Genomic DNA, 27,601 nt, shown 5'->3' on the forward strand with positions numbered 1-27,601 from the left:
TAAGATGCTACCAACTTCTCTTACCTTATGTGTTCCCCTTTTGATCCTACTACTGCTTTTGGGGATTGACATCCCTATCAGATTGAGGAGTGGGAGAAAAGGGGTGAACTGATTGTTGGCTTGGCAGACCAGCCCTGGCTTGGTCTTGTTGTGCTTCCTCTGCTTTGCCTTCCGGAGGACAAACACAAAGTGGTCCAGGTGTGAGGTTTAGAAAAGGACATCAGTTTGAGAGCACACGCTCAGGCTTTGCTCTGTGTCCATGTCTTCATGGTGGCAAAGCTGACCATGACTGGGCTGGTTAGGTTTGCTAACAGTGGGAAGAAGGCCCTGAGGTGATGCTTATGTCTTTAGTGAGGAACTGCAGACACAGAGACTCTGGTTTAGAAGAACTGTTATTCTTAGAGCAGACTGGGTTTGGAGCAAATGCTGTGGGATAGGAGGCTGGTTTCTTTGCTGCATTCATCAGCATAGCAGAACTGCTGTCAGAGGGGGAATGTATATTGTCCTTTTCCAGTAGTTTTCCTGTTGTCCAGAAGCACTGTAAATCTAATTCCCTAAAGGGTTAACAGCAAGTCCATCAGTTGTGCAAAGCAGATAAGATTTTCCTTCCCCCTTTTCTCTCTGCCCCTTCCATCTCCCCTGTTTTCTGTGGCTTGTGCTGAACCAGGCTGTACCTATCCCAGTTATTGTGCCCTCAGATCCCATCCCCCAGCAACAGTTGCTCTAAATTTCCTGTTGGAGGATCTGTTTGTGTATTAACAGGGAGCTCTTGCCATTGGGAGTCACCCTTTTCTCCCTGTTTCCCCCTCACCGTGCCACCCTGTCCTATCTCTGTCTGTTTGCAGTAGAGTTAATGTTTGCTGTCTCCACCTCCAGGTTAGCTCTTCCCATCGGTTGTGTCATTCATCCCTGCAATAGAGGTGGGTGGATGTGCAGACAGAAGCATCCTGGTGGGTTCTTTTTGGAAGTAATCCCATGAACAGTTTCCACCAAATAGGGCCATTCAGTAAAGCAATGCAGGTGCCTCACAGATGTCTCTAATCCTCACTGTTTGTCCTTCCCAGGCTTGTTGTTCCCTCATCATTGGGTGGCAGATGGATGCACTGCTTCCTTCTGGCAGAGTTAAATGGGGAGACCTGTGTGCTGTCTAGCACTAGCAATGCTTTTGTGGTGCATCTGAGCAGACAGAGCTCTTGTCAGGGAGCAAACTGCAGCCATTGGCCCTGGAATGACACAGTGGCTTTGCATAGGCTTGGTTGGTTGGTTGGTGGTTTGGTTTCTGAGATCTGTGTGCCCAGTTTGTTAGGAAGGATGAGGGTTTACTTAAGGATACTCATTCCCATGGATTCAGCATCATGGTTGAGCAGCACTGGTGCCATAGTGTGGATGTTTGCCTATTCATTTCTAAACGTGAGCAGAGAGATGCATAGGCTGGGGACTAGGGGCAGAGGGGTATAGGAAGTTCCATTGCTCCAAGCAATCATCCTGGGACCTGCAGGGAGTTCTTTTGCTGGAGTCCTTCATTTCCAAAGTGACCTGATAATGGATGAAACCTAGAAAGAACTGTGCTTTTTGAGAGGGCTCAGAAACGCATATAGGAATAGCGGAGCCCTTAAGATTCCTGGCTGTGTATGTCTCACATGCCTGATTCCTCATCGCTATACTCTTCAGACTGGTCTCTCCTTACTCCCCTTGTGCCTCTCCCAGCACACTCTGTCCAGCAACTTTCCATTACAGGAAACATCTGCTGGGAGGCAGGGCTGAGCCCGGGTTACTGCAGGGCATTGGCCGACAGCATTACCCAGCTACAGTGACTTAAAGCATGTGTGAGTCGTTTCGGGATCTTCCCCACTCGATCCTTCCATGAGGAGCCGTAACAAAGACTGGGAGCTGCCTTTTGGAGCAGAGGGAATAGTGAGGAGGCACTGAAGGAATGGGAGTAACTGCTTTCTGGTTGGAAAAGGTGGACACAAACTCAAGCTGAAGCCTCTGAGCTGTTGGTCCTGGGGGCTGGAGCTGTATCAGTTGCCAGCTCCTGCACATCGGACCTTGGTTGGGAGCTGCACATGCCTTGCACTGCCCTGCCTGGGATTGCTCAGGCTACCAGCACCTCTGCAATGCTGCTTCAAGGGATGCCCACAGCAAGAAGGTGGTGAGGCTGGAGCAGAGGAGTGCCCAGGTTGCCTGCCAGCAACGCTGACCCCAATGAGCTGCTTCTGCAAAGTCCTCTGGAGGGCAAACCCTCTCTCAGATGTACAGAGCCTGCTGGGGCAGGAGACCTGAATGTGAGCACGTAAACCCCTGCCAAGCTGCTCTCTTTTGACTTTGAATCTAACCAAGAAGCGGTGACAGCAGGAACAGGAAAAGTTGGACTGGGAGCACTGGGAGTGCTATGGATTCCTTGCTGGAGTGTGGGTCTCTCTGGGATCTGGTGCTGGATCACAAGCTGCCCTGTCTGCAGGGGGACCTGGATGGGTTTGTTGACTTGTCACAAGAATATGGATCAGATGAACTTCCAGCTGTGAGTGTCTCTAAACCCAACTGATTGTCACTAACAGAAGCTCTGGTGCTGAGCAGAGGTGTCTGTTGTAGTACAGGCTTTAGGTTAGAGCATCCCTTACTGCAGGGAAGGGAGGGGAGCACCCTGCCACGTGAAACTGTGCTGCCAAGATGGGTTGCTGTAATGCACTGAACCTAAAGCTCAGAGTTGATTGTAATCTCTATTCCCCCTGCTGCTTTCTCATCCTGTCTGCTTGTCCCAGGAAATCTTGGGCTTGGGGGTCTTGCTGGAGCCCATCTCTGGCCAAGACCTTTTCCAGATGTTCAGACTAGAAGCTATCTTCTATAATCCCTTTGATTTCTGGGGAAGTTCCCTTTCTGCTTTGGAGATTTGTACTGCACAGCTGGAAGAGATAGGGTTGTTGAATGGAAATGGAGGTAGGGAGGGAAGAGGTTGTACCCCAGGTTACTTTGCCTTCCCTGCATGTGGGAGAAAGAGCACGATAGATCAGGTAGGAGATAGGGATCTCCTGCATTTGGATGTGTCTCTATTTTGGTCAGCTCTGCCTTCAGAAAATGCCCTGGCTGCTCTGAGCAGCTGTCAGTGGGACATGGTGTGCAGGGGAGTCTGACATGGCTAGAGGCACGTTATAGGGTAGTAAACAGCAGAGAGAAGCCAGCTCCTGGGCTCCCTCCAGTTAACAGCACCGTGAGGCCAAGTGTCTGCAGAATGAGTGTGAAACACGGCTGAGTCCCTGTGAGAGGATCTTCTGAGCCCCATAGGAGCGTACTTGGTGTACTGTGGGTAGTTGTGGTTCACTGACTGACTTGATGGGGAGAGGAATGGGATGACTGCAGTATTCCTGAGCTCTGATGCCAGTGACTGTTCAAGTCCCTTTGGCAGGGCTGCAGCTCTACTGAAGCACCTATTTCCTGTGTTGCTGTGCTGTTCCTGGGAGAGCTGGGGATTGGTGGCAAACTGATGCACTGCAAACATATGTCATACTTTGTACAGTGTAGGATTGCAGGAAAAGAGGTTCCTCCTGCAGCCACAGCTTCCATGCAATTCCTTTTTGCTGCTTCTGATGTGGGTATAGCTCTTCTACTCTCTACTTGCTCTTCCAAGTCAGGCTCTCCTCCTCTTCCCACTTAATGCACTAAATCCCAAATCCTCCCATCTGTGTGTCTGCTGTGGTGGGAGCTCCCAGCCTCACGCTTTGTAAGTGCATCTGATCCCCCTTCTCCTTACCAAGGTGTTCCCATTTCCCCACTCCATTTCTCTGTGCTCATGCCTGCCCCTCTCTTTAACAGACACTCTGTTATTTGCAGGTACTGAGTCCAACTTACAAACAGCGGAATGAAGACTTCAGGAAACTCTTCAAGCAGCTCCCTGACACCGAGCGCCTCATTGTTGGTAAGGTGCAGCCTATGGTCTGGGGAGGAATTCCAACACACATCATGCTGCTTGTTCTTCAGAGAGGTTGCCACCAAGGAGCAAGCCCATCGTGTCCGTGTTGTGCACAGAGGGAACCCCTCCTCACCATTTCTAATGGGGTTCATCCATTTTGCTTCAGAGAGAGCAACACTGATTTGTATCGGCTGTGGCTCTGTTCCCTCATGATGCGAGGAGCAGTGCTCCCCCAGACCTGACAGTGTGTCAGCCTTGGAGCTCTTTCCTTTGGTCGGGGTTGCACATCTCAACATATGTGCCACTGAGCTTCCCTGTTTTCCAACATCCCTGATGCTCCCTATTCACACATGACTGCCCTTCCCATATCCATGTAGCCTTTGGCCTCGCAGCTGATTAGTGACTGCCCAGTGCCTTGCATCTGTTCTTTTATTTTATGTAACTGATGAGCTCATACCCTGTCTCATCCTGTTCAAAATGCACATTCTTAGCAGGGGAATAGAAATGGTTTAGGATGCTTAAAATGGCAAAAAGGAAAAGACACATTATAGTACATGGGATGATAATAAGGCAAGATCATGAGTCAGTAAGAGAGATTGTCTGTGACATGCCCTTAGGAGGAATCATAACCCAGTGGACAGAGCAGCAGCTGTGGCTCAGTTCCTTCTGGCTCTGCCGTTGGCTTTCTGCAGCACTGCATTGAGTAGCTTCTTCTCTTGCTTTTGCTGCTAATCCTTATCTTTAGGCTGTCCCATCTCCTGATTTTGATGCTCCTAAATGACCACCTATTGTCCACCCACAGATTACTCATGCGCGCTACAAAGAGACATTCTCCTGCAGGGCCGCCTCTACCTCTCTGAAAACTGGATCTGCTTTTACAGCAACATCTTCCGCTGGGAGACACTGGTAAGGCTGTCACACTGCTGCACGTGTTCTATGCCAGCAGGTCTGCTGACATGGCTTTAAAAGCACTCTTCCCATCGTCTCCCTCATCTTTACCTGTGTTCTTTCTCCACCTTCCCCTTTCTGCATGGCTCTGACTGCAGCTGACGGTTCGCTTGAAGGATATCTGCTCGATGACCAAGGAAAAAACAGCACGGCTCATTCCTAATGCCATCCAAGTTTGCACTGACACTGAAAAGGTACATCCTTAAAGCCTCCACCTCTATGGTCATCCCTGATGGCTGGCAGGGGCAGGGAATGCCATGGGATTGAGTGCTTGTGCTACCTGGAATCTCGGAGGAGGCACCAAGGTGTAGAGCTTCTGCAGAGCTCAGGCTGAGGCTGGAACACACGTTGATCATACGTGGGGTCTGGGAAGAGGTAGAAGATCTGGGTTATTTAGTAGCACATCACAAACAGAACTGTTGCTATGCTCAGATGCAAGCAGGACTTGCAGCTGATTCTCTCCCAGTTTAAGCATCTCTGGATGAGAAGCACTCAGCCTCCCTGTGAAGCCTTCAGTTCTTGTACCCAAGAACCAAGCAGCTGTGCTGTGTGGCTTGCTTAGTTCTGTGAACTGGGAGGTTTCTTCTTCTTCCCTTTATTGGGCCTTTTCTGAACTGATTTTTCTCTTTATCTCTTCCCATTCAGCACTTTTTTACTTCCTTTGGGGCTCGAGACAGGACGTACATGATGATGTTCAGACTGTGGCAGAATGCTCTCCTTGACAAGGTACAGACACCAGCCCTTGAGTGCTGGGGTGGGATGGAAGGGAGGTGATGAATATATGCAGATGCAACTAACGTATATGCACAAGAAGACATAGGGACAGTGAGCACATGTGTTTAGGTACATCACTGCAGGTGAAGTTCTCTCTTTTAACATGGAAATCTGCCTATTTGCAGACATGCAGTAGATCCCACTTTGCTGAGGTGTGGAAGCATATGGCTTAGGAAAGAGGCTTTTTGAGGTCCATAGTTCAAGTGAAACAGCCCAGAAGAAGACAGTTAAAAGTGGAACAGAATTAGCTCATTGCATAGGCAAAGCTCTTACTAAGTCTGTGTATAGACTTCAACACACGACAGAAAACGGCATCCCAAAACCAGCCATCGTTAGGTAGGGTTAAGGGCTCAGTGGGTTGGATTGTACAATAAAGCAGGATATGCACCTGCTGTGAAGGGGCCCCACTTATCCTGTATTTGATCCCAGTATATGTTCCACAATATATATCCTGTATATCCCAATATATGTTCCACAATCCATTGAGTCTTTCTGGCCTCCCTGTGGGAGCAACACTCATGAACTGACGTTATGGTGCCCCCAGCATTTCGTGATGTTTCTGGCTTGACTTCATACCATGCTGGAAGGTTTAAGTAATCAAGCACCTGGAATACCCTGTCCTGAAGATGGGGGTAGTAGTTGGGATGCCAAAGGATCGCTTTGCTTTGGGCAGCTTGTGTTGCTGCCATATGCTGTCATTTGAGCAGCCTGTTGGAGTTCCTGACAACATTCAGTGTCCTTGCTTTCAAGGGCAAAGCAAATGGGAATGGGGATAGAGACAGGAGCCACTTCCAGAGCTCTTTTTCCAAATGTGGGATCTGTGCCTGGCAAAAGAGAGGGAGAGAGAACCTGGTCCTTTTCTCCTGATGTGGATTAGAGCGTATGTGGGAAGAAGGTGAAACACATTTTTCTGGATAAAACTTTCTCATTGTAGGTTTTTTCCCTATGTTTTTGATTGCTACTTTTGGGAGTTAGATTAAAAAATCCTGCTTTATTCCATGCAGGAACTATGGGAAGGATGCTCTCAAGTGAAAACGTACGCTGTTCTCTGTTCCCTCTTTAGCCTCTCTGTCCAAAGGAGCTCTGGCACTTTGTCCACCAGTGTTACGGGAACGAGCTGGGTCTGACCAGTGATGACGAAGACTATGTGCCTCCTGACGATGACTTCAACACAATGGGGTGAGTGAGGAGGAGTAAACTGCCTGTGATGAAGAAAAGATGGCTTCAGGAGAGCAGGAGTCCTGGTATACATTGCATCCCTCAAACTGCTGATTGTCCCTGGTGAGAGATGCTGGGTTCCGGCCAAATGTTTGCCCTTAAATGTGTAATATCAGTAAAGCTGCAAGCACAACATTTCCTCATGGATGTTGGCAGGGATGAAATGCCTGCCTCTCTACTTGCTGGGCCAGCTGAGCAATTCTGTAAATGCCAAAGCATCCCATCACAAGGCCAGTCAGTGTGTTACATGGTCAGAAAGTGCTGATATTCCCTGTACTGAGCCATTTCTGCTCAGCCTGGAAACCTCATAGAAATATTCTTACTTGCTCTGTGTGTCCAGCTGTAGCTGTACTGAGAGGGGTAAGCATAAAAACCTGTGTTCTCTGTGGCGTCTCAGCTACTGTGAAGAAATCCCCGTGGAAGAGAATGAAGTCAACGACAGCTCCTCCAAGAGCAGCATGGAGGCCAAGCCAGAAGCAAGCCCTCAGCTGCCCAAGAAATCAGTCACTGCCAGCACACTGACATCCACAGGAAGCAGTGAAGCACCAGCCTCGGTAAGTGCTTCCTCTGTTGCATTGGGAGCACTAATCCTTTCCTCTGGGATCATCATCCTTGATGCCTACCCTTCAGCTCCTCTTCCACTGCAACAAACCTTGGTACTTGAATCAGTGCTGTGGGTGAGCATGGCCTTTGGCCTTGAAAAGGTGTCCAAAGCATGTCTGAAGTCCTAAAATCCAGGGAACTGAGGGCTTTTAGATGTAAAGAGATGGAGTGTTGGAGATAAAAGGCTTATAATTTCTTCTCTGCCTTCAATTATTCCCTAGGAAACAGCGTGTACCCTCCTACTGTTACAGCAGAGCAGACCTTGTTTAGATCATAGAATCATAGAATAGGTAGTGTTGGAAAGGACCAGTTTCAACACCCTACATATAACCTCAGATTTTCCTAGCTGTATAGGGCTTGTCTGAACAACCAAAGAGCCCAGCTTTGTGTACATCCCCAGCTTGAGCTGTATGTGCATCTTGGAGAGGAGGTGATCCCCTATGTCCATGTGTTTTACAAACACTGTATGGTAGCCTTCCTCCTGTCTCTGTTATTTAATAGCCAGGCATGTTGAGGCCACAGGTATGGAAACTGGCTCAGGGATGTGCAGAGTTCAGAAACAACCCCTATTTCCAAGTGCTGACCTTGCCCTTGTTGTGCTCTCTCCTTGCTGCAGTTTGATGGAGTGCTACCAGAGGAGGAGGAGGCAGTGGCAGAGAGTCCTGTGGACAAAGACATTGGCATTGCAAATATCATGGCAGAGAAGATAGAGATCATCAGCCCCGTGAACTCCCCTTCCCTAGACTTCAATGACAACGAAGACATTCCCACTGAGCTCAGTGACTCCTCAGAGACCCATGATGAAGGTAGGTGGGGAAGGGCTGTGTCATCAGTGTTGTTTTCAGCCTTCTCCCATCCTTTCCAGTGAGGGACTGAATACTGTATTCCTTTTCTGGACCCTAGGAGTTCAGAAGATGCAAATAATTCCCATCTTGGGGATGTGGGGTATTTGGAAGGTTGTCCCTAAAATAACCTATGTAGTTAATGACCCCTTCTGATGTTCCAGTTGTTGTCCTGAGTGAGTGGAGGTAAAGGGTTACAAGTACCAAATCTAGGTTGCTTCTTCACTAGTACTAATGTCCTGCTGCTGTGAAAGCACATCCACTGATACTGGTATGGATCATGGCTGAGTTTTGTGGGCCTGTTTCCCTATAGGGGAAGTCCAAGCCTTTTACGAGGATCTGAATGGGCGCCAGTATGTGAATGAGGTGTTCAACTTCAGCGTGGACAAGCTGTATGATCTGCTCTTCACAGACTCCCAGTTCCAGAGGGACTTCATGGAACAGCGCCGCTTCTCTGGTAAGCTCTCTGGCTTTATGTTCTAAGAGTATTGTCTAAGTGTATGGAGGAAACAGGCTCTTATTACTGAACATCAGCTAAAGCCTGATCCTGTGTTCAAGGTTTAACAGTGTGAGGAAGGTGTTATGTCCTGAGCATGGTCATATGGTCATGCCTTTCCCTGGTGAATTGACCCGAGATCCCTCTCCAGTTTCCTGAAGGGAATATTGTTTTGTCCTCTCAGATATTATCTTTCATCCCTGGAAGAAAGAAGAAAATGGCAATCAGACCAGAGTGATCTTGTACACCATTACCCTCACCAACCCTTTGGCCCCCAAAACTGCCACTGTCACCGAGACACAGGTATGTGGAAGAGAGGGAGCAGGGGTGTAACACTCTGTAGAGACAGAGCTGTGGTTGATTTCCTTGTCTTGGGCATGCTGCTTTGCATGTTGTCATTCTCCCTATCAATTTTCCTTTACCTGTTTTTCTTCTATTAGCTTGCTACCCATGTCACTGCAGATGTGAATAGCTAATCTCAGACTTACACTGGATTGCATTGCAAGGAAAGGGCCATACATTTTCCAGCAGAAGCAGAGTTGTTTGGGAACAAACCAGCACATGCTAACAATTGTACGTGTTACCCAGGCTGGTGCTTTTTGCGCTGTGGTCAGTCCAGCACATGTTATTCATGAGCAGGGCACAAGAAAGACAGGCACTATCTGACCAGAGCTTCTCACAGCTCTACATAGAGATGTCCAGGCTGGTGAGGACAATTACATGGCCTGTTTAAAGTGATGGGCAAAGGGAGCAGCATGCTGTCAGGCAGGCAAAGACTGTTTTAGTTCATATTGTGGGCAGGCATCAAGGTGCACTGTTGTGTCCTTGCTGCAGAGGTATGTGGAAATAGTCTGTAAGAAAAGCTGTGATTTGTGTATGGATCAGATCAGAAGTGGTTTAAAGAAGTAATTGACATGTTTCTACAGTGTTTAGAACCACAGAACCATTTATGCTAGAAAGGACCTCTGCTCAAAGCAGAGCCATTTTGGATCAGGTTGCTCCCTTACAAGCCAGACCTCAGTTGAATGAGGTCGCAAAGAACTGGTCCTCATGTGGTAGTGTATGTAACTACATCTGTGGTACAAGAATGATGGGGGTTGAGATGCCAGGACCAAATAGCCCTTTTAAAATGTGCCCTTGAGAAACATCTGAGTGTAACCCTTGGTTTCCATGAGCATACCTTCCCTTAAAGGTGAGATGTTCATGGGAGAATTGCAGAGATGGAGCACGGGTATGGGCTTAGGCTCCTGTTTGTGGTAAAGTGCTGGTGAAGGTGCTAATCTAGCAAAGCCGTGTTCTAACCAGACTAATAGTTGCCTTGCATGCTGTCTTTCCTGCAGACAATGTACAAAGCCAGCCAAGAAAGCGAGTGCTATGTCATAGATGCAGAGGTGCTAACCCACGACGTCCCCTACCATGATTATTTCTACACCATTAACCGCTACACGTTGACTCGTGTTGCCAGAAACAAAAGCCGACTCAGGTACACTTCTTGGAGGTTAAAAAGAGCCTTATTGATGACCAAAAGGCACCTTTGGGTGGGAGGTCTGCTGTTTGGTGTGTTAGAAGGGATGGGGAGAACTTAGCCTTATTTCTTTGTCCTTTGTCTTTGTCCACAGCGGTGATAGCCTACAGTGGTGACACTGGGCAGACAATAGACCCAATGCAGAGGAGTTATAGCTGGGTCAGGGAGAGCCTTTACAGGCTTCTCTTGCCCCCTCTTTGGAAGCAGTGGTTTGCAGGGGCTGGCTGTCACACACAATCAACATGTGTAGGGGCTGGGCTTGGGGGGACAAGGGGGAGGAATTTGATGCCAGGCAAAGCTATAGGCTTTGCTAAGCAATGTAAATGCCTGCCTGCTACATGGCTGAAAGGAGTCCTATTGGGGGATGCTCTTGTGATGCCTTCCTGAAGAAACATGAAGGGCTGAGACCATTCCAGAACTAACAGTGTGCAGGGTTATTTCTCATTCATTATTGACAAAGGATTGTGAATTGACACTGCCTCCGGGAAGCAAAACCAGGATAATGCCTTTCCTTTCTTCCCATAGGGTTTCCACAGAGCTGCGTTACAGGAAACAGCCTTGGGGGCTGGTGAAATCCTTCATTGAGAAGAACTTTTGGAGTGGCCTCGAAGATTATTTCCGTCACTTGGGTAAGAGCAGTGCTGAGTGGAGCTGCACCATGTGGCACCTTCCATAGATTATGCATGCATGCCTGAAGCATGACATCGTCATACCTGCTGCCAGCCTACTGGGGATCAGACCTTGGAGGGTGAAACAGTGAAGTGTATTGCTGGTTCTTCTGCCATATGTTTCTTATGCTTAAAAGGCTGTATTAAATATGCTTTTTCAATTATATAGGAAAATGCATTTTTAAATGCTTTTTGCATGATAAGCCCTGATTTCCAAGTAAGGGCTGCTCTCGAGAAGAATGAGACATGGAAGTGCTTAAAACCCATGTAGATGAGGCCCTCAGTGATATGGTTTAGTGGTGGTCTTGGCAGTCCTGGGGTAACGGTTGGACTTGATGATCTTAAAGCTCTTTTCCAACCTAACTGGTTATATGATCCTATGATGTGTGGTGCATCCTCCAGCACAGGCCTCCCAGACCCTGCCTCTTGGCCGTGCCATTAGAGGGTTTCAGTCTGTATCTCTGCAAAGCCAAGGCCACTCCTATTAAACACTTCCCCTTTCTGCCTCTGCAGAGAGTGAGCTGACCAAGACAGAGAGCACGTACCTGGCTGAGGTGCACAGACAATCCCCCAAAGAGAAGGTGAGCAAGCAATCGACCGTGCGCCGGAGGAAACGTGCCCATGCCCACCTGCGGGTGCCACATCTGGAGGAGGTGCTGAGCCCCGTCACCACCCCCACTGATGAGGAGGTTGCTCATCGCATCAAGCATGTGGCAGGTAAGGAGCTGCAGGATCCCTCGTTGCTTTGGGCAGGGTTGATGGGAAGAGGGGACAGGGAGGATGGGTTGGATTGATCTGGTTTGATGAGATGGAGGGGTGCGTAGAGGGAAAAGGGATGCCCATTTCCTAACCTGAACTCATTTATCTGTCCCCTCAGGTTCCACTCAGACACGTCACATCCCTGAGGAGAGCCCCAGCGGCTTCCACCTGCAGAGTGTCTCCAAGCTGCTCCTCGTCATCAGTTTTGTGTAAGTGGTTTTCTTTGCTTTCCTTGTCAGCCTTTTAACAGCTTTAGTCCTTCTGTGCTCCCCTGAGCCGGTTTTTACTCTCAGGTATTCCTCTCTAGTCCCAAACTTTGCGCAACACAGAGGAAGGAAAAGCAATGACAGGCAGAAAAGAATGAATTAAGATTTCCCCCAAGTGTCCCATCAGGTCTTTTGCTTGGCTTGATCCCAGCTTTTGTCAGTGTTTAGCCGGCCACAGATCCGGCTCTGTAGGTTCTGGATCTTATTTTATCAAATACTTAAAGTAAATGAAGTACTTAAATAAATCACTTCACTCAATATTTAAAAGAGAAGAATTCCAACAAGTAGAAAGTATTTGTTATTTCAGGGACTCAGTTTAGAGATTTTTAGTGACATCTAGAAACTGGGGTTTAGGTTTTAGTTAATCTAAGTCATTTAATGCCATCTGCCAACCAACTAGCTGTTATGATGAAAGATGACCATGCCAGGCTCCATGGGAGTGCTGTGCTACCTTAACAGGGCTCACTGTATATGAGTCTGTCTGTGACTTCTTTCCTCTGGTCTAGCAAAACCTATCTGGGACTGGTCCTGGGCAGTGGTTTTGATGAGGATGTTATCTCAGAAAGAAGCTGAAACATTTAGAGATGGTTTCTGCAAAATAAGAGTAGAAATACATGAAGCATGAGAGGTTGGCATGGTTTCATTGTTCAGCAGCAAGAACTGTGTTTGGTTTGGGTCCCTTTTCTGCCACTACCTTTCACAGTAGCTAGTCTTGGACTTGGCTGGATGTGTGCTCAAAGGGAGCTGTTTATGGGGTCTTTGTATCCCTGTGCTTGGTCTTTATACCTGACCCCAGGTATCTTTACTGTTTCTTTGCCTTTTGGTAAGTAGCTTTCATGTGTTAGTGCTGCAGCGGATGCCGGGCAGGCGCTATAGGAGCAGTGCAGACACAGTGGGGTTTTTCATCACACGGAGAAATGGAAGCATGTTGTTAAAGCCTGAGGAACAGCAGAAACTGGGCTCATTCTAAAGCTCCACTTGCCTTTTAGTGAGGTGGGAAGAAGCTGAGCTATAGACTGAGGTTTCTTTTCAATTTGAGCTCCTTCCTGCCTTTCCTTTTCCCAGTGGGGATAAAGACTGCAGAGGTTTGCAGCGGCAGCCCAGCTGGTTGCTGTAATGATGGGTAAGGTAATGTAAAGCCATGTAAGGATGAGAAGACAGCCTTGTGCTGTCTTTTGCTTACACAGCTCATGTTTTGCTGAGCATCTTTCACCATTAGCTGCAGGCACGCAGTTAGGTATCTGTCCTTGCTTCTCTTCCCACTGTTTCTTCCCTCCTCTCCCCATGTATCTTCTGCACTACTGAGCCCTCTCCCTTCAACCCTGTTTCTCCTGTTCTGTGTTGGTCTGTTTCTAACCTGCAGCTACTCCCTTTTCTCTTCCCTGCTCCCATTAGGATCTGTTTCAGGTACCGTCTCTCTCTTTTTTTACCTCTTTACTCTTCCATTTCCCTTCATTTCTCTGCATTCAGCTCATCCACTCACCCACCCTGTTCTGTCTGATCCATCATCCCTGTCTTTCTGTCTCCTGTCTTCCTTGCTCACACATTTCTCTCACCAGGTGAAGCTTTGGGTTCTGGTCACCTTTTGCTTTTAAATTAGATTAAAATCTAATTTAATTCCCACTCACAGCGTGGACCTGACACCTTCTGAAGGCTTCAGGTGTGACTGGCGAGCAGTGGGCTGTGCAGTGCTCCTAATGACCTGTTCTCTTTATCCCCAGTCTGGTGCTGCTGGTCATTCTCAACATGATGCTGTTCTACAAGCTCTGGATGTTAGAATATACTACACAGACACTCACGGCGTGGCAGGGCTTGCGGCTACAGGAGAGGTACTATCTATCTATCTATTTATCTATCTATCTATCTATCTATCTATCTATCTATCTATCATCTCATTTGCTTTGTACTGGGGAGGAGAATTTGGGCCTGTGACTCATAATCAGCTATTAGATAAGTGCTGTGAAAGGTACAGGTCCAGATGTCAGGAAGTTGTTGGAGCATGGGAGGAAGAGAACGATCACAAAGAGAACACAGGGCAGTTCCTGGCAGTAGCAGATGGGAAGCAGGGAAGTGTGGTTGCAGACTGATTCAATTTCTTTAGTAATTGGTAGCACAGGGCCTTGTCCAAAGCTTTTTGGACATCCTATTTCAGTGTCGTGGCTGCTTGGGATGTGCTGAGATGTGTAAAGCTTTATGCTGCATGGCAGCATATCCCCATTTCCTTTGCAGAAAGCATGACAACTGAGTTTATTGTTGGGAACAGTATTTATTGCATAGACTCCCCCACTGTGTCCAGGCTTAAAGGCAACCAGGTAGTTGCATCTCCCGGGATGTGCATATCTCCCTAGCAATGAGGGCATGCTGCATTGGTTTCTCCCCCACTACAGCAGCTTCTGCAAAAGGCACATCTTTGCTACTAATTCATACAGAGAAGCACTGTATCTGATTTAGGAAATGCTAAGCATGCTTAAATGCACTTGTGCTCAAGAAAACATTTTACCCTTTAGGGTAAAAAGACACAAACTGATTGACAGACTCCACCCACTCCCCCCATCCACTTTGTTTCCCCCCAGCCTCAGTTCCCCTGGATTCACTGTTGCTTACGTTCTGCCTGGCAGGTTACCCCAGTCTCAGACAGAATGGGCTCAGTTACTAGAATCTCAGCAGAAGTACCACGACTCAGAGCTACAGAAATGGCGTGAGATCATCAAATCTTCAGTGATGCTTCTAGATCAGGTAACATCAGAGGGTCACACTGTGTCCTCCTTCAGCCATACTTGCTTCCACTGTAGTCCCTATGGAGAGGGCTGCTTACCCTGCCCCTCAGTTCAGCTCACCCCATCTCTGTTAGGTGGGAGAATGCTCTCTTATGGGCTCCCATCTTCCCAGTCTCTGCTTGTACATCCCATCCCCAATGCACTGCTCACAGATTATGGCATCAATACTTTACATGGAGGAAGGAGGCACCAATAGGGAAAGAATTCCCAGTGTGTTCTCCCCTCTAGGGTGGTGTCACAGTGGAGAAATTTCTTGTCTTGCAGATGAAGGATTCCCTAATAAATCTTCAGAATGGCATCGGGTCCCGGGACTTCGGGTCAGATCCAGAGGAGAAACGGAAACGTTTCCACTAACAGGCAGGAATGCAGGAGGCCAGAGGACGGTGTGCAATATGTGTAAATAGGATATATAAATATATATATATAAATATATATATATATATACAGAATATAAATATATATATTATATACAGATTTTAAGAGAAAAAAACAAAACAAAGCCTACGTATCGAGAGGAAGGATTGACCTCCAACACTGGCTGAAATGGAGCGTCTCGGTGGTAGTGTGCTGTGTGTGTGTGTGGGGAGGGCTGTGCTCTCCCGGCACTCAGGTGCGCTTAGGGGCTCCCCTGGGCCTGTGCACCACCCTTGTGTAATATTCCTGCCTGTCTGTCTGTCTCCTGTTGTTTCAAAGGGAAGCATCAGAGTGAGTGTCCCCCCATCCCTCCCCTGCGCATGAAGGTCCCTGGGTGACTGTATCTATCTGTACACACAAAGGGGACACTGTCAACTTTCTTACCTTGCTGGCTTCAGGGTGGAGAGGTTTTGGCAGTCGCTGTCAATCCCTCACAAAACTATTCCACATTAGGAGAGGAGGCTGCGATGAGAGTTGTGGGTCTGCAAAGAACATCTCTCGCTGGCAATCACCTTCTGTATGTCTTGGGGCAGAGATGCCATTTACTGTGGTGCCAGCCAGCCTGGTTCAGACAGCAGAGCACATAAATGAGCTGAAATGCTTTCTCCAAACCCTAGTTTGATGCCTCCTGTTATTGATACTGCATTAATAGCCAAGGAGGTGGTGGGGAGGGAGTATCTGCCTACAAGGTGCATGGATGGAGGAGAGCCATGCCGCAGGAAGCATGCTTCCATCCTTTTGACAGTGTCCCCTGTAGTTCTCTGCTTTCCATGTGCTTGGGCCCCTGCCATTGAGCCATCCCTATGCTGAAGATCTACGTCGGTGCTGAAAGGGTGACTGCCTGTGTGACTCCCCATGATGGGGGAGTATCCCAACTGGAAAACCAAACCAAAACTAGTATTGATGCAACTGCTCCCACTCCCCTGCTCAGCAAATTTCCCTCCTGCCCCTGGTCTGAGAGACCATTCTGCTCATACCTTGTCTTATGAACTCTATGGGCAAACAGTAGGGAGAGAAAGGACAGCTTCTTTTCTTGTATGCCTATATCTATATAGAAACAAGGGCTCTGAAAGTCCAGGAAAGGTTAGGAAGGGTCGTGGGGACCAAAAAAGGAAAGGAAAAAGGGACCATCAGTGGGTGGCAGGGATAGATCTGTAGGGTATCTGTGGTGTAAGGTGTCTGACTGGTATCCTTTGTGAGCTGGATAGTGAGGCTCTACCTCTGTAAGCAAGTCAGGTGGTAGAGCTGCATTAAAAAGACATGAAAATCCATTAAATACAGATTTTCACTTGTTCTAGGGGATAAGTCTGGACTCCTGTTAGCAGGGAAGTGAGGAAGAGGGGCAGCACAACTGTACCCAAAACCACTGTGACTGCCTGGGATGCAGGATGCTTGTCTGAATGTTTAATCAGTGCTTTTCATCTTACCCAGCCACATAGATTAGGTGACGTGCGAGGTCCTCAGTGTCCACCTTGCTCAACACCTTCTGAATGGCAGGAGGGAGTCAGCTGCATATTCCCTGTATGCAAACAGTGCAGTTGTAGCTTGTCTGCTGTCTCTAGCTCCAGTGAGCACTGCAAGAGCAGGGAACAAAAGGGTGAGTAACTGCTCTTTGTGTCTTATCCTCATGGGGTCCAAGGAGAACCCTCCCAAGCTCCCACATTCCAACACACATACACATAACCCACTGATTTCTCCCACCCTGCCTATAGTTTTCACATCACAACATATCCCATAGAAGACTCACATTTGAAGAAGCACAGATGAATGCGGGTTATTAAAGAGACATTTGTGAGTGTGAAAGCAAGGGGAAAACATGCCTCAGCAACTAGAGACTAGTGTGTATTTATGACTATTTATTTAATTTAATGCTGCTGACTACTGTACTTTGTTCCTCCCTGACTTTGTTCCAGGGAGGCTGCTGCAATGGCTACTGTACAATGAAACTGAGGTGCTAGTGTGTTCTGTGGCTCATCTTGGGATAGGAGGGCCCCAGTTCCCCACTGTGACTTGACACACTGGCCAAGAAGTCCCGTTTCCCCATTCAGTCCCACAATTACTATAGCATTCTCAAGCACTAACACTCATTCTGCCTCCACATTGCTTTAAACTGAGTTTAACAGGTTTTGGCCCATATCCTGACACAAAGCTATGTTAAATCCTTCAATAAACAGCACAAGGGTGGCCATCACCAAACAGATCTTGTACCTGCAGTGACCTTCAGACCGAGGAAGGTTTCTCTTCTTAGTTATTTACTGTCTTTTTGCCACTTGGCACCAAGTCAGGCTTGCAGTTGGACAGGATTCATAACATTTTATTGCCTCTTAATTTATCACAGGAGTAATAAAGGAGAAAAAAGCGAGGTCTTTTTCTTAAGGCTAACCCCATAATGGCACTAAAAGTGAGAGGTTAAAGAAAACCTTGGCATGTTTTCACCTAGATGCCTTCCTGCCTTGAGCTATGACAGGAATCACCTGCTACTGCAGCCGAGTCCCAGTTGACAGATTAATTCTGTTTGCAGCCATAGAAGATGTTGGACCAGCCAGTTTATGATGCTGTTTCCTGGAGAAATCAGCAATGCTTTCTAGGAGCAAGGCAGAGCAACCTTAATAGTGTTACTTCCACATTCCCTACACAGTCACAGCCAAGGGTTTCCATTGTCAGGGCTTCACATCTTCACTTGCTTACCTGTGCCAGAAATCCCACATCAATGGCAGGGCTTTTAATAGCTCCTTGCAGCCGTGTTTCCTGCTGAGTGCTCCCTCTGACCCTTCTGCTGCTGCCAGTCTGCCAGGTGAGAGCAGCTGGGGCTTGGTTTGCAGCATCTCAAAAGCTATAGAGAGCATTTCTCCAGCCAAACCTGCAGACTAATGCCAGCAGCTCATAGCCTAGTTCTGGATGAGTAAGATGCTACCTACTGGGAGGAGGGAGTAAGGAGACATAAGGCTCTGTCTGATGTGCCAATTTGTGTGTATCTGGGAGAAGAATACCTGCTAATCCTAGCTTGCTTCTGTTAAATACATGCCTTCAATGCTTATCTTAGAAGAGGTGTTTGGGTTATGGCATCTGGGATAAGCTCAAAGTGAATTTGAGACCTGGATAACTGCTATGCATTCATAAGCCAGATACTAAACTATATCTGTAGCATCCCCAAGACAGGGTCATTGCTGGGTGTGCACATTCAGCTTGAGAGAGAAAGGTACCTGCAATGGTAAGAGTTGGAGTGAGCTATGAGTTAAATGGGTAACCATGCACCAATGACATGGTGCTCAACAACTAACCAATAATCCAAAGCAGAAAACCTCAGTATTAATTGATACTAACTGACACTAACTTCTGTATAAATCCTTTCTGGCTCCCTGAAGTCCTTTGGGAGAAGAGAAAAAGGTCACACAACTTTGATCTCCCCTAACATACCTCATTTACCCTGCTGCCATAGAGGATGCATTTACACACAGCTTACAGCCTGCTGTCTGACTGCCTGGCCCCGCCTGTCTGCTTCAGGTCTAATCAAGGGGAACTGAAGAGAGATGCAACATGCCTTTAGGAGAAGTATGACCTTGAATCGAGGAGCAGAAAGCCAGGATGTGAGTTTATGCCTATGAAAAACCCCTCTCTGAAGGTCAGTACCCATCTTAGTACAGCTATCCCATGCAGGAAGAGGCTAAGGCACAGGAGAGCAAACACAGTGAGCAATCAGTGCAGAGCTGCTACACCCTGAGAGGCCTTCTCTTGCAGTATTTCTGTGCTGAACTGGCCATTTAACCAGGTAGGGCTCTATCAGTCAGCATCTGCTTCTCCCAGCGAGGGTGGAAGTAAACCCCTTCTGCTTTAGAGGTGGGACTTCCACAGCATGTCAGTAACACACACTTTGTTTGGCTAAGGGAGATGATTCCATCACGATTGTCAAGGCAGCTGCTGCCATCCCACAGACCAGCGCTTCCTGCTGGACTCCTGAGATCTTTCCAATGGGATCTCCACCAGGCTCGCTGCCACTAGTCAGTCTATGCAGTCTCAGCACTAAATACCCGGCAGGGGCTTGCTTAGGACAATACTGAAACAGGGACTCTTAAACCAAAGCACCTGAGGTAAGTGGCTCAGTTCCCAAGAGGATCCATTCCCGCTGCCCGGCATGCTCTGATCTCTGCAGCATGAGTCTCTCTGTGCCATAATACCTTATTCTAGATGTGCACACTGGCCAAATAATCTCCTCATGTCTTGACTGAGATTATTTCCCGTCTAGGCAGACAGCATGGGCTTTCCTCAGCACGGTGACGTGCCATGCCCTCCTCTCCTGCACACCTTCTGCAGTGCTTGCTATAGCTTTTCCCCCTCCCTTCACACCTTTGCTGCTGGACAATCATTCCCTGTGTCACAGATGGCCTGACCTGGTGCTGTCCCTGCTTGCCTTCCCTTGCTGCAGTCTGTATGCTCTTTAAGTGAATGTGGTTTATTTTTGTTCAGTAGGGAAAAGGACTTCCTTCTGCTGAAGGAATGATATTTGCACATGGCTCGGGGAGTACCTCCTCTGGCCGTTTCTGTTACCTCACTCATTTAGGCCAATTCCATTGCTAACGTTCAATGGCCACCTTCCCCAGCCCAAACTCCCAGAATAGTTAGGGAATAAAGTTAATGTGCAGCTCAGGTTCTAGAGCCATTTGGTTGTGTCTCATTCGGCCCCAGTCTGCCCCAGATTTGGGATTTGGGAGAGCGCCTGTTACAAAACAGCATCTTTATCCTGCAAAGAGGTGGAGCCTGTGCCACCCACACCTCGCTCCCCATCCTCACAAGCCCACCTCCATCATGACAGCACGTAATGGAGCAGATACAGTAGCACTAACCTGGCTCTTGGTCGGGGCAGAGGGAGGAGCAGCAGAGCCATTGCAGCGTTACAAGGAGTGGCATCATGGGGCTGTGGCACCTCGGGGACGTGACCATGCTGGTGGCATCCTTCTCCCATGGTATGCTCCAGGGGCTGGGCAAAGCTGCTATAAACCTGGGAGCGTGTTCTCCCCCCAAGGCGCTGGATACTGCAACCCAACTACTGTGTGTAACTGCGACTTAACGGGGATCGCATCCCATCGGCACAGAACGAGGGGTACAATCACCCCTTATGGGGTTCCCCCTGAGCCCAGGAGGTGGGGGGCTGTTGCCTAGGGCCTGTAGCACTAAGGTGAACTCTGGGGTGAGGGGGAGGACCCCACGGTTTTGTTTTAGGAGTTGTCTAACTGTCATAAACTTTGCGCTGTGCGCAAGAACACGGTAAAATGATACTGAAACTTACCTGCTAGAACCTAGGAGTCGTAAAGGCTGTGCAGCCAAACCTTAATGTAAAGTAGCTAGTACAATGGAAGTACAGTATAAATTAAAACAAAATCTATCCAACAAGCAGTGCGACTCGTGAGTGCTTTGTTCTCTTTATTACCCTGCCTGTTCTGAAGGCTCTTCTGTCATTCCCAAGTACAGAGTCTTTTCAGACACCAACCAGGACCATCTCGTCCAGCACCACCACCCCTGCAAAATCACTTTTGTTCCTTTGTCATATTTACACACCATTTTCTCCTGCCTAGAACAACACAGGACAATATCTGTCTGCAGGAACTGGAAAAGTGAAAGATACGTCCAAGAAAAAGCATCTTAAGAAGATGCGTGCAAGATACCGAAGGTGCAGGACTAGAGGATGGCCCTTCTTTACCACCTGAGGTAGCTCTCACCAAGTTCTTAGTTTACCCCTTTCTTGAGCTCATACTATGACACCAGAGGGTTACCAATGCTTCAGGGGGCTGAGGAGTGGAGCTAAAGTGGGAGAGAGGTTACATGGCCTTACCTAAAAATCACCGCAGGCGTCAATGCCGTGGTCAGTGACAGATACTCCGGAGTTACCATCTAGTCCTTCCTCTGGTGCTGTGGGTTTAGAGTTAGGATTATGCCCAAAATGAAGACACGCAGCTGAACAAGGAGCTGCTTTTTAGCCTTTAGGCTACTGGGTTCAAAGGAGGATACTTCCAAGACTACAAGTGTCTGGAAGACGTGCTCACATTGCCAGGCTCGGCTCTGGACTCGAGAGCGATCCTACGAGGGCGGCTGTGCTGTACTAAAGGTAACACCCATTCCAAAAAAGGAATTTTGAATGCCTGCCAGTTGGGAATCTGGCCTGGGCCTGACTTACAAACGGAGTAATTTCTGTGATTTCAGCAACACACAAAAAGCAGCAGAACAAAGCAGGGGAAATTCCGTATGTGGGAAGCATGCCTGGATTCACAAGCACTTGGTAACTATTTAGAAGCGGTCAGTGTAGCAGAATTTGTCAACTCTTGCAAGCAGTAGAGGCTCCATTGCAGCAGGGATGTAACAACGTCTGCTAGATGCAAAAATAAACCTTCCCCATTTGGTCTTTAAGGGACAATTCCACCCTGGCCAGTTGCTGCCTTATTCCCTCTTTGTAATCCTGGCTGTTGAGCTTGACCGGTTACATCTGAGGCCAGAAACAGCCGCTACAGCTGAAAAGGTAGAGTTGCATGGGAAACATTGAACATACAGTGGGATTCCCGTGCATCAGTGGATCACTTACAATAAATGCCTACTACTCAAACCGGTGACTGCCACAAGCAAGAAATACTATTACCTAGGAAAAAATAAGCATGTGTTGTCTATTCCTCTAGATGGTGCTGCGCTATAGAATAAGGAGACCATCAGTTACTAACAGCACTACCATTTTATAAAGCTTTCCTATGAAGGCTGTGCATCCTATTGACTTTGCTTTGCCTACTTGCCTGTTGTCGCAGAACGTGGCTCCGCAGGTTATTCCTATCCCTGTGTCTCTGGGCACTTGAGGAATAAACCTGCTCTGCAAGGCAGAAGGAAGGAACTAAGGCGTTTGGTGCTTGCTAAATGAAAAGGGGGGGGATAAAGGGGATTCTTATACTTACATAGTACTGCTTCCTGAAGTAGGGCTACTTCAGGATCTATAGTCTCAGTTCCCTCCTCCAACAGCAAGCGTGAACAGGGCACAGGGGGACCCATTCTAACACCATCACAGTCCTCATCCTACCCTGCCTGTGCATGGGCAACCCAAAGTCCAGAGCAACTTGCCAAGCAACAATGACTTAATGAAATTCTTCCTGTTTTAACACCAATAAGACTGCATGGGCTGTAAGACATGGTGGAACATCACCCTAAGATGACCTCATTCCCAGTCTCATAGGTCAGAGTATCATGACATACATACCCTTTAGCTCTGCAATGGAGAACTAGCATAGTCAGCAAATAAAGGTGGTGGTGACAGCAGCTAAGAAATGACACTTGACATTTACAAAGCCATTAACGTGATGATGGAACAGAACCTTGGGAAGGAGCCGTGCTGCCCACACCCCTGTGCCCTTTGCTCAGCATGCTTCAAAAGAAGAGTCCTTTAGCAAATGGGCTGGCAGCTCAGAATGGAGTCATGAGGCCAAAGTCAAGGCTGTACAGAGTCCAAGGCAAATGGAAGAGAATATACACTTCCCCGTATCTCCTCCCGACGGCGCAGAGCTCCCCCTCAAACCTGGCTGGCATGATGCGGTCCTTCTGTCTTCAGAGCCCCTGCAATGGAGAGAATTCCTCCTGGAGCACGAGTCATTTGACCTTACAGAAGTGAGGATCATGATACAGTTAGCACAGTAACTAGCAGGACAAGACTTTAAAAGGTCTCGATTTTGGTCTTTTCCCACAAAGTCCTTCCTAGCCGCTGCTTCCATTGGAGATAGTGCTCTTACATGTCTCTGGGCACAGCTCAGCATCCACAGGGGACAGTGACTATTCCCCATTCAACAGGAATGAGCAAAAGAGGAGTCATTACACCATGGCCTGAAAGCAAATATGTTGGTTCAGGGTTTGAAGGAACACTAGTACACCCACCAACTACATACTTATATTGCTTCTAATGTCACTGGGGAAGCTCCAGGGAAGGAGCACAACCAGACTGCAGGAGTCTCCCATTCACCTTTTCTCCAGCCCCACGCATACATAACCAGCTGTAGTAAGGCTGAAAGGCAGAGACACAAGCAGACTGTTTCCTCATCACCTACCTTGGTGCCGTTCATTCCGATGACTCCTCTCTGCTATTCCTCCACAGGCACAGCACAGTTTTCCTTGTTTTCTGACGGAATTGCAAGATAGTCTGTCCTGTAGTTGGAGGGAAAGGGGAAAGAGTAACCTCAGTGCTGCAGTGCTGACCACAGTGTGGGTCCATCCACCCTTACAGAGAGACTGAATGCCTGTATTTCTAGGGTAATAAATGTCACCTGTAGGAGGTGCTCACAGTTAAACGCTTTGGTACAGTCAGGAGCAGACATAGATCTCACACTTACGCATTTTCTTGGGCAGCTTCCTCTGCCTTGGAGACTTTCCTGTAGCAATAGACCATCTCTATCAGCAGCCACAGGGTGAGGAAGACCAGCAGAATATACATCATAATTTCAGAGATGACCGAGGTGAAGTCTTCTCCAGCTGTTAGGAAAATGAAGTCATCTTTGATCAGTTACATGCACTGACAGTTCCCACCCTCGTGCCATCCTTCCCAACCCACCTTAATACCCAGCTGCCACTACACTATGAGGGGGCAAAAGAGAGGGAACAGGCAAGATCCTGCCATCAGAATACACCAACAGTGATCCCACTACTTGTTTCCAGTGGAATCAAACACCCAGGCAAAGGCATCCTTGTAACTTCCCACATTCACACACAACCACTCTGAGCCTACAAAGAGGCTGCAGCTGGCAAACAAACACAGGTCTCTCCTCCTGAACCCTGTGCAGTGTTTGTTGCTGCAAAGACAGGCACAGTTCTCTGGCAGCTCAGTCAGCCGTTTCCTACAACACGAAAAGCTCTATCCCTGGATAGAGGTAAGCCTGATGAGTTAAGGCACAACACTTCATACCCTCCTCCACCACAGTGAGGTGGATCAGTCTGGAGCTTGTGAAGAGAGGCCGATGAATCTCAAACTCAAACTCCCGGGTGATGTTACAGGTGTAGATACCCGAATCATTCAGGGTCACATTTAACACAGTGATGGAGACGTCCTGCATGTCTTTACTCCCATTCCACTGCAACCGGCCACTGAAGCGGCTTGGAAACTCATGGTTGGTTTTCCTGTACTCGTAGATCTGTGGGGAAAGGGTATTTCTGATTAATCACTGACTCGTATCTCGGACAACAGCGCAGCATATGCAAGGAACATCACCACCCTCGAGCTACACACATGTACGTTCCAGGCTAAGGCTTCCTTGGTAACAGCAGCTATTCATATTCCATCATCCTTTTCCTCAAAATCTTTCCCGAAGACAGAAAACTGAATTATCTCCATCACAGAGGTATGAAAAATAAGGCAAAGAAAATGTCACACGTGGACGCCGCCGTGAAAGATCAGCAATGGAACTAAAAACAAAGCAGTCTTCGTGCCAGCCTGTCATTCACTGCACATTAAGATCATCTTAACAAGGAACCACGGAATAAATACAGCAAAGACAGACATTTTTGGTAAGCCCTGAGGTATTCAGCTGAAATGGAAGCGATGCAGGATGAAAATGACAGCGTGGAAATGGCGCATCAGAAGAATGGAGCTTTGGTAGCTCTAATACCTTCCAAGTTTTGGACTGACCACAGCCCCATCATTTCCCTGCCCACCCCAGCTCACTTTCATTGGTATTCCTTGTGCTTCCAGTAGCAAATATATCAGCCAGGTCACTAAAAGTGGATTCCCATCTCAATCCTCAGTGTGGTCCCTTTAGCTCTCAGGCAGTAGGAGGGTATCTGCCTTCTTGCCTGGCCCAGCTCGATTGTGATGAAATGCAACCCCTGATCTAATGCTTCGTACTCAGGTAAAATAGCTAGAAACAAACGTGCACTCAGCCTTTATCTTACTCTCCATTTGCCATTCCCTCCTGAATTCCAGCTGTTCATCTCTACAATGCCCACTTTGATTCTCTCTGAAACGAATTTCACCTTTTCCTAACAGGGACCCACCAAACCAACTTGCACAGATCCTCCCCAAGTGAGGATACCACTGTTTTCTGAGGCAAAAAGTGAATCCTGTCCTGCAGATTTATCAGAGTTTAATTTAACCTCCAAAGAATAGCTTTGGGATTCAGAAGCATCCTAAAAAGGGAGATATAGCCAAGGGTATACTCCATACTTCTATTTCCCTAATTGATTTCCTTACACGCTTGACTTCATCTGTTCAAGGGATGGAACTGGAAATTCACATTCATCTATGTCTGACCCCAAATGTTTGAACTCAACCACAGATTCTAGCTTTTCCTGTCATAAGGAACCCTCTGGTGTCACAGTGCTGTGCCCAAGAGTGGAAATCAGCTAAGCAAGAAAAGGACACTTTAGTTACTGCTCCAAATCAGTGCTCTGGAACTTCTGGTTGAGAATGCTGCAGAAATAGTGAAGATCTGCAGCTAAGAGCTGATTTACAAGCTCATTTCTCCTCTATGATATGAAAGCAGCTTTGCTGGGTGTTTCTATAGGCTTTGAGTAAAGTATTTGGGTCTCACTCCCTTTACAGCCTTCCTTGGGGATCTTGCCACAGGAGAAACTTACACTCTCATAAATACCTTTTGGCTTCTCCCACATGAGTTCCCTGGGCTGCGTTTCACAGTAAGACCTACGACACAAGGGCTCAGCTACCAGGCATACATACAGGTTCATCCTTTCCACCCTCCGGCCTGTAGAACCATTCCACCACCGTGCTGGCTGTGACCTCTTCCCTCTTCATGCAGGAGATGCAGAGCAGCTTCATGTGTGTTCCTTGGACTGCCTCTGTCTCTGATGGAACTTCAACACATACTGCAGAGCAAACACCAGCTAGGGAGAAGGAGCAGCAAGAGAAGAAGTGTAAGATGGAGTTAGAGAGACATCTGTTATCCACATCTCAGCATCGCATCATCCCCAATGGCCAACGGATTCATTACTAACTCTGTCTGACAGCAGGTAAGTCTCAAATGTCAATTTTTACCAACCTTACTTTTCTGAGATATAAATAATGCATAATAATTAACAGAGGGTGATCACTCCATGCAGATTCACCCCTCCAGCATCTGCTTTGCCACAACTTTAATCCTTCCCATAGTAATTAATGCCACTTTGGAGGCATTGTTGCTTCTCTCCATGCATGCTGAGCATGCTCCCACTCCAGCAGCAATTACAGTCTGGTAGGAGAGAAAGCCCAGAATACAAGTGTGGAGGGACAGCTTGCTCATTGTGCTCAGTGAAACGGGCTGGATGTTTGCATCTGGCAATGTGGGAGCATTCTAGGTTTCATAGGCAGTACAGGGAATAGAGGGGCTTGGACCCTGGTAAACGTGGCAGCAGGAGGAGATACTGATTTTACACACATTCCTGATCGAATGCTTCCAATGAGCTCTGTGCTCACACTGGCAACTGTATATGCTGCTCATACAGCAACAAAAATCACTGTCTGTGGAGCTACTTGATAAGAAAAGAAATGCTTCAGCACCATGTCTCAGACTAAATCCCTGCTGACAGTTCTCCCCTGGGCTAAATAACACTGGGTTCTGCTGTCCAATCCTGTCTCTGGAGCTCAGAGTTCCTCTCACTGAGGTGCTGATTTTGCTGCCTGCTCCCTTCTCCCCAGCTCTGAGATACCATTAAGCCTCTCTCAAGCACTGTATTATCCCAGGATACAGTGGAATTCCAATTCTCCTGGACGACCAGCTCCGTGGGTAGCACCACCTTTCCAGGAGAACTAAGGAAGCAGCTCCTGGATCGTGCTTTGCTCCGGTTAAATTAGCTTTGCACGCAGAGCTAAGCACCCACACATGGAGCTGTAGGTTACATGCTCATCATATGTGGCTATACTGGCAAAACCACCCTTCTCCTGCTTGCAGGAGAACAACTGTGCTTGCAATGAACTGATTTACTCCGGCTCACACTGCACGGAAAACGAGCCCTGCCCCACAGACTGCACACCCTGGGGTAACCAAACATTAAATTACATTGCAAATTTCACAACAGCAGCACAAAGGCAACGGGAAAGAACTTGCATGCATATTAAGCACACACTTCATGCCCTGTATGTGCTAGGCAGTAACGCATCTCCTCTGCTCACACTAACTCCATTACATTCACACCAACTCTGCATGCATCCCTCTTGCAAACACACAAAGCCACTTTGAAGGCTGCTGTTGACAAGGGTTAGAGAAGCAGCGACAAGCACCGGAGCCCACAACACACAACGCAAGCACCTACCCCAGAGCAGCACCACGGCCGCGGACGCTCGGAGCATCCTGTGCAGCGCAGCCATTGTTGGCATCAGGGCAGAGCCTCCCTCGGCAGCCGCCGCTCTCCGCTCCCAGCGCAACAGGATGCGGGCGGCGGCAGCACCACGGACAGGGCCGTGC

The 27,601-nt window shown here is 47.9% G+C and overlaps 2 protein-coding genes across 3 annotated transcripts in view; one reads left to right on the forward strand and one right to left on the reverse strand.

Annotated features, from left to right (window-relative positions):
• LOC101879856 (protein Aster-B) overlaps window positions 1–15,221 on the forward strand; it is a 66,441-nt gene extending 51,220 nt beyond the window's left edge. The window contains exons 4-19 of the mRNA XM_034069477.1: window positions 3,829–3,913; window positions 4,710–4,813; window positions 4,954–5,049; window positions 5,501–5,581; window positions 6,693–6,808; window positions 7,245–7,401; window positions 8,067–8,256; window positions 8,606–8,749; window positions 8,973–9,091; window positions 10,129–10,271; window positions 10,839–10,942; window positions 11,495–11,698; window positions 11,859–11,949; window positions 13,728–13,835; window positions 14,625–14,742; window positions 15,048–15,221. Coding sequence (XP_033925368.1) covers window positions 3,829–3,913; window positions 4,710–4,813; window positions 4,954–5,049; window positions 5,501–5,581; window positions 6,693–6,808; window positions 7,245–7,401; window positions 8,067–8,256; window positions 8,606–8,749; window positions 8,973–9,091; window positions 10,129–10,271; window positions 10,839–10,942; window positions 11,495–11,698; window positions 11,859–11,949; window positions 13,728–13,835; window positions 14,625–14,742; window positions 15,048–15,137 — 1,950 coding nt within the window. The 3' untranslated portion in view covers window positions 15,138–15,221. The remainder of the gene's footprint in view (window positions 1–3,828; window positions 3,914–4,709; window positions 4,814–4,953; window positions 5,050–5,500; window positions 5,582–6,692; window positions 6,809–7,244; window positions 7,402–8,066; window positions 8,257–8,605; window positions 8,750–8,972; window positions 9,092–10,128; window positions 10,272–10,838; window positions 10,943–11,494; window positions 11,699–11,858; window positions 11,950–13,727; window positions 13,836–14,624; window positions 14,743–15,047) is intronic.
• Window positions 15,222–19,828: 4,607 nt separating this feature from the next.
• SCN3B (sodium voltage-gated channel beta subunit 3) lies at window positions 19,829–27,601 on the reverse strand. 2 transcript variants are annotated; one of them, XM_005142757.3, is made up of 6 exons: window positions 27,450–27,601; window positions 25,882–26,045; window positions 24,115–24,340; window positions 23,546–23,684; window positions 23,264–23,360; window positions 19,829–22,778 (listed from the first exon to the last, which is right to left on the reverse strand). In XM_005142757.3, exons 1-5 carry the CDS (start codon window positions 27,511–27,513, stop codon window positions 23,297–23,299), a joined length of 657 nt encoding a protein of 218 aa, XP_005142814.3. In that variant the 5' UTR covers window positions 27,514–27,601; the 3' UTR covers window positions 19,829–22,778; window positions 23,264–23,296. The 2 variants fall into 2 exon arrangements, with proteins under 2 accessions (XP_005142814.3, XP_030899270.2); XM_031043410.2 differs by lacking the exon at window positions 19,829–22,778 and adding an exon at window positions 22,810–23,042.

Source organism: Melopsittacus undulatus, chromosome 15 (genome assembly GCF_012275295.1).
Source record: "Melopsittacus undulatus isolate bMelUnd1 chromosome 15, bMelUnd1.mat.Z, whole genome shotgun sequence".
Classification (NCBI taxonomy): domain Eukaryota; kingdom Metazoa; phylum Chordata; class Aves; order Psittaciformes; family Psittaculidae; genus Melopsittacus; species Melopsittacus undulatus.

Excerpts from the sequence above, each read along its gene's own strand:
- SCN3B (XM_005142757.3), bottom strand. The coding sequence starts at position 27,513 with ATGCCAACAATGGCTGCGCTGCACAGGATGCTCCGAGCGTCCGCGGCC. Across the intron at positions 26,046-27,449 it reads GGCCGTGGTGCTGCTCTGGG|CTGGTGTTTGCTCTGCAGTA; the intron begins GTAGGTGCTTGC and ends CCTTCTCCCTAG. Across the intron at positions 23,685-24,114 it reads CCTCACTGTGGTGGAGGAGG|CTGGAGAAGACTTCACCTCG; the intron begins GTATGAAGTGTT and ends TTTTCCTAACAG.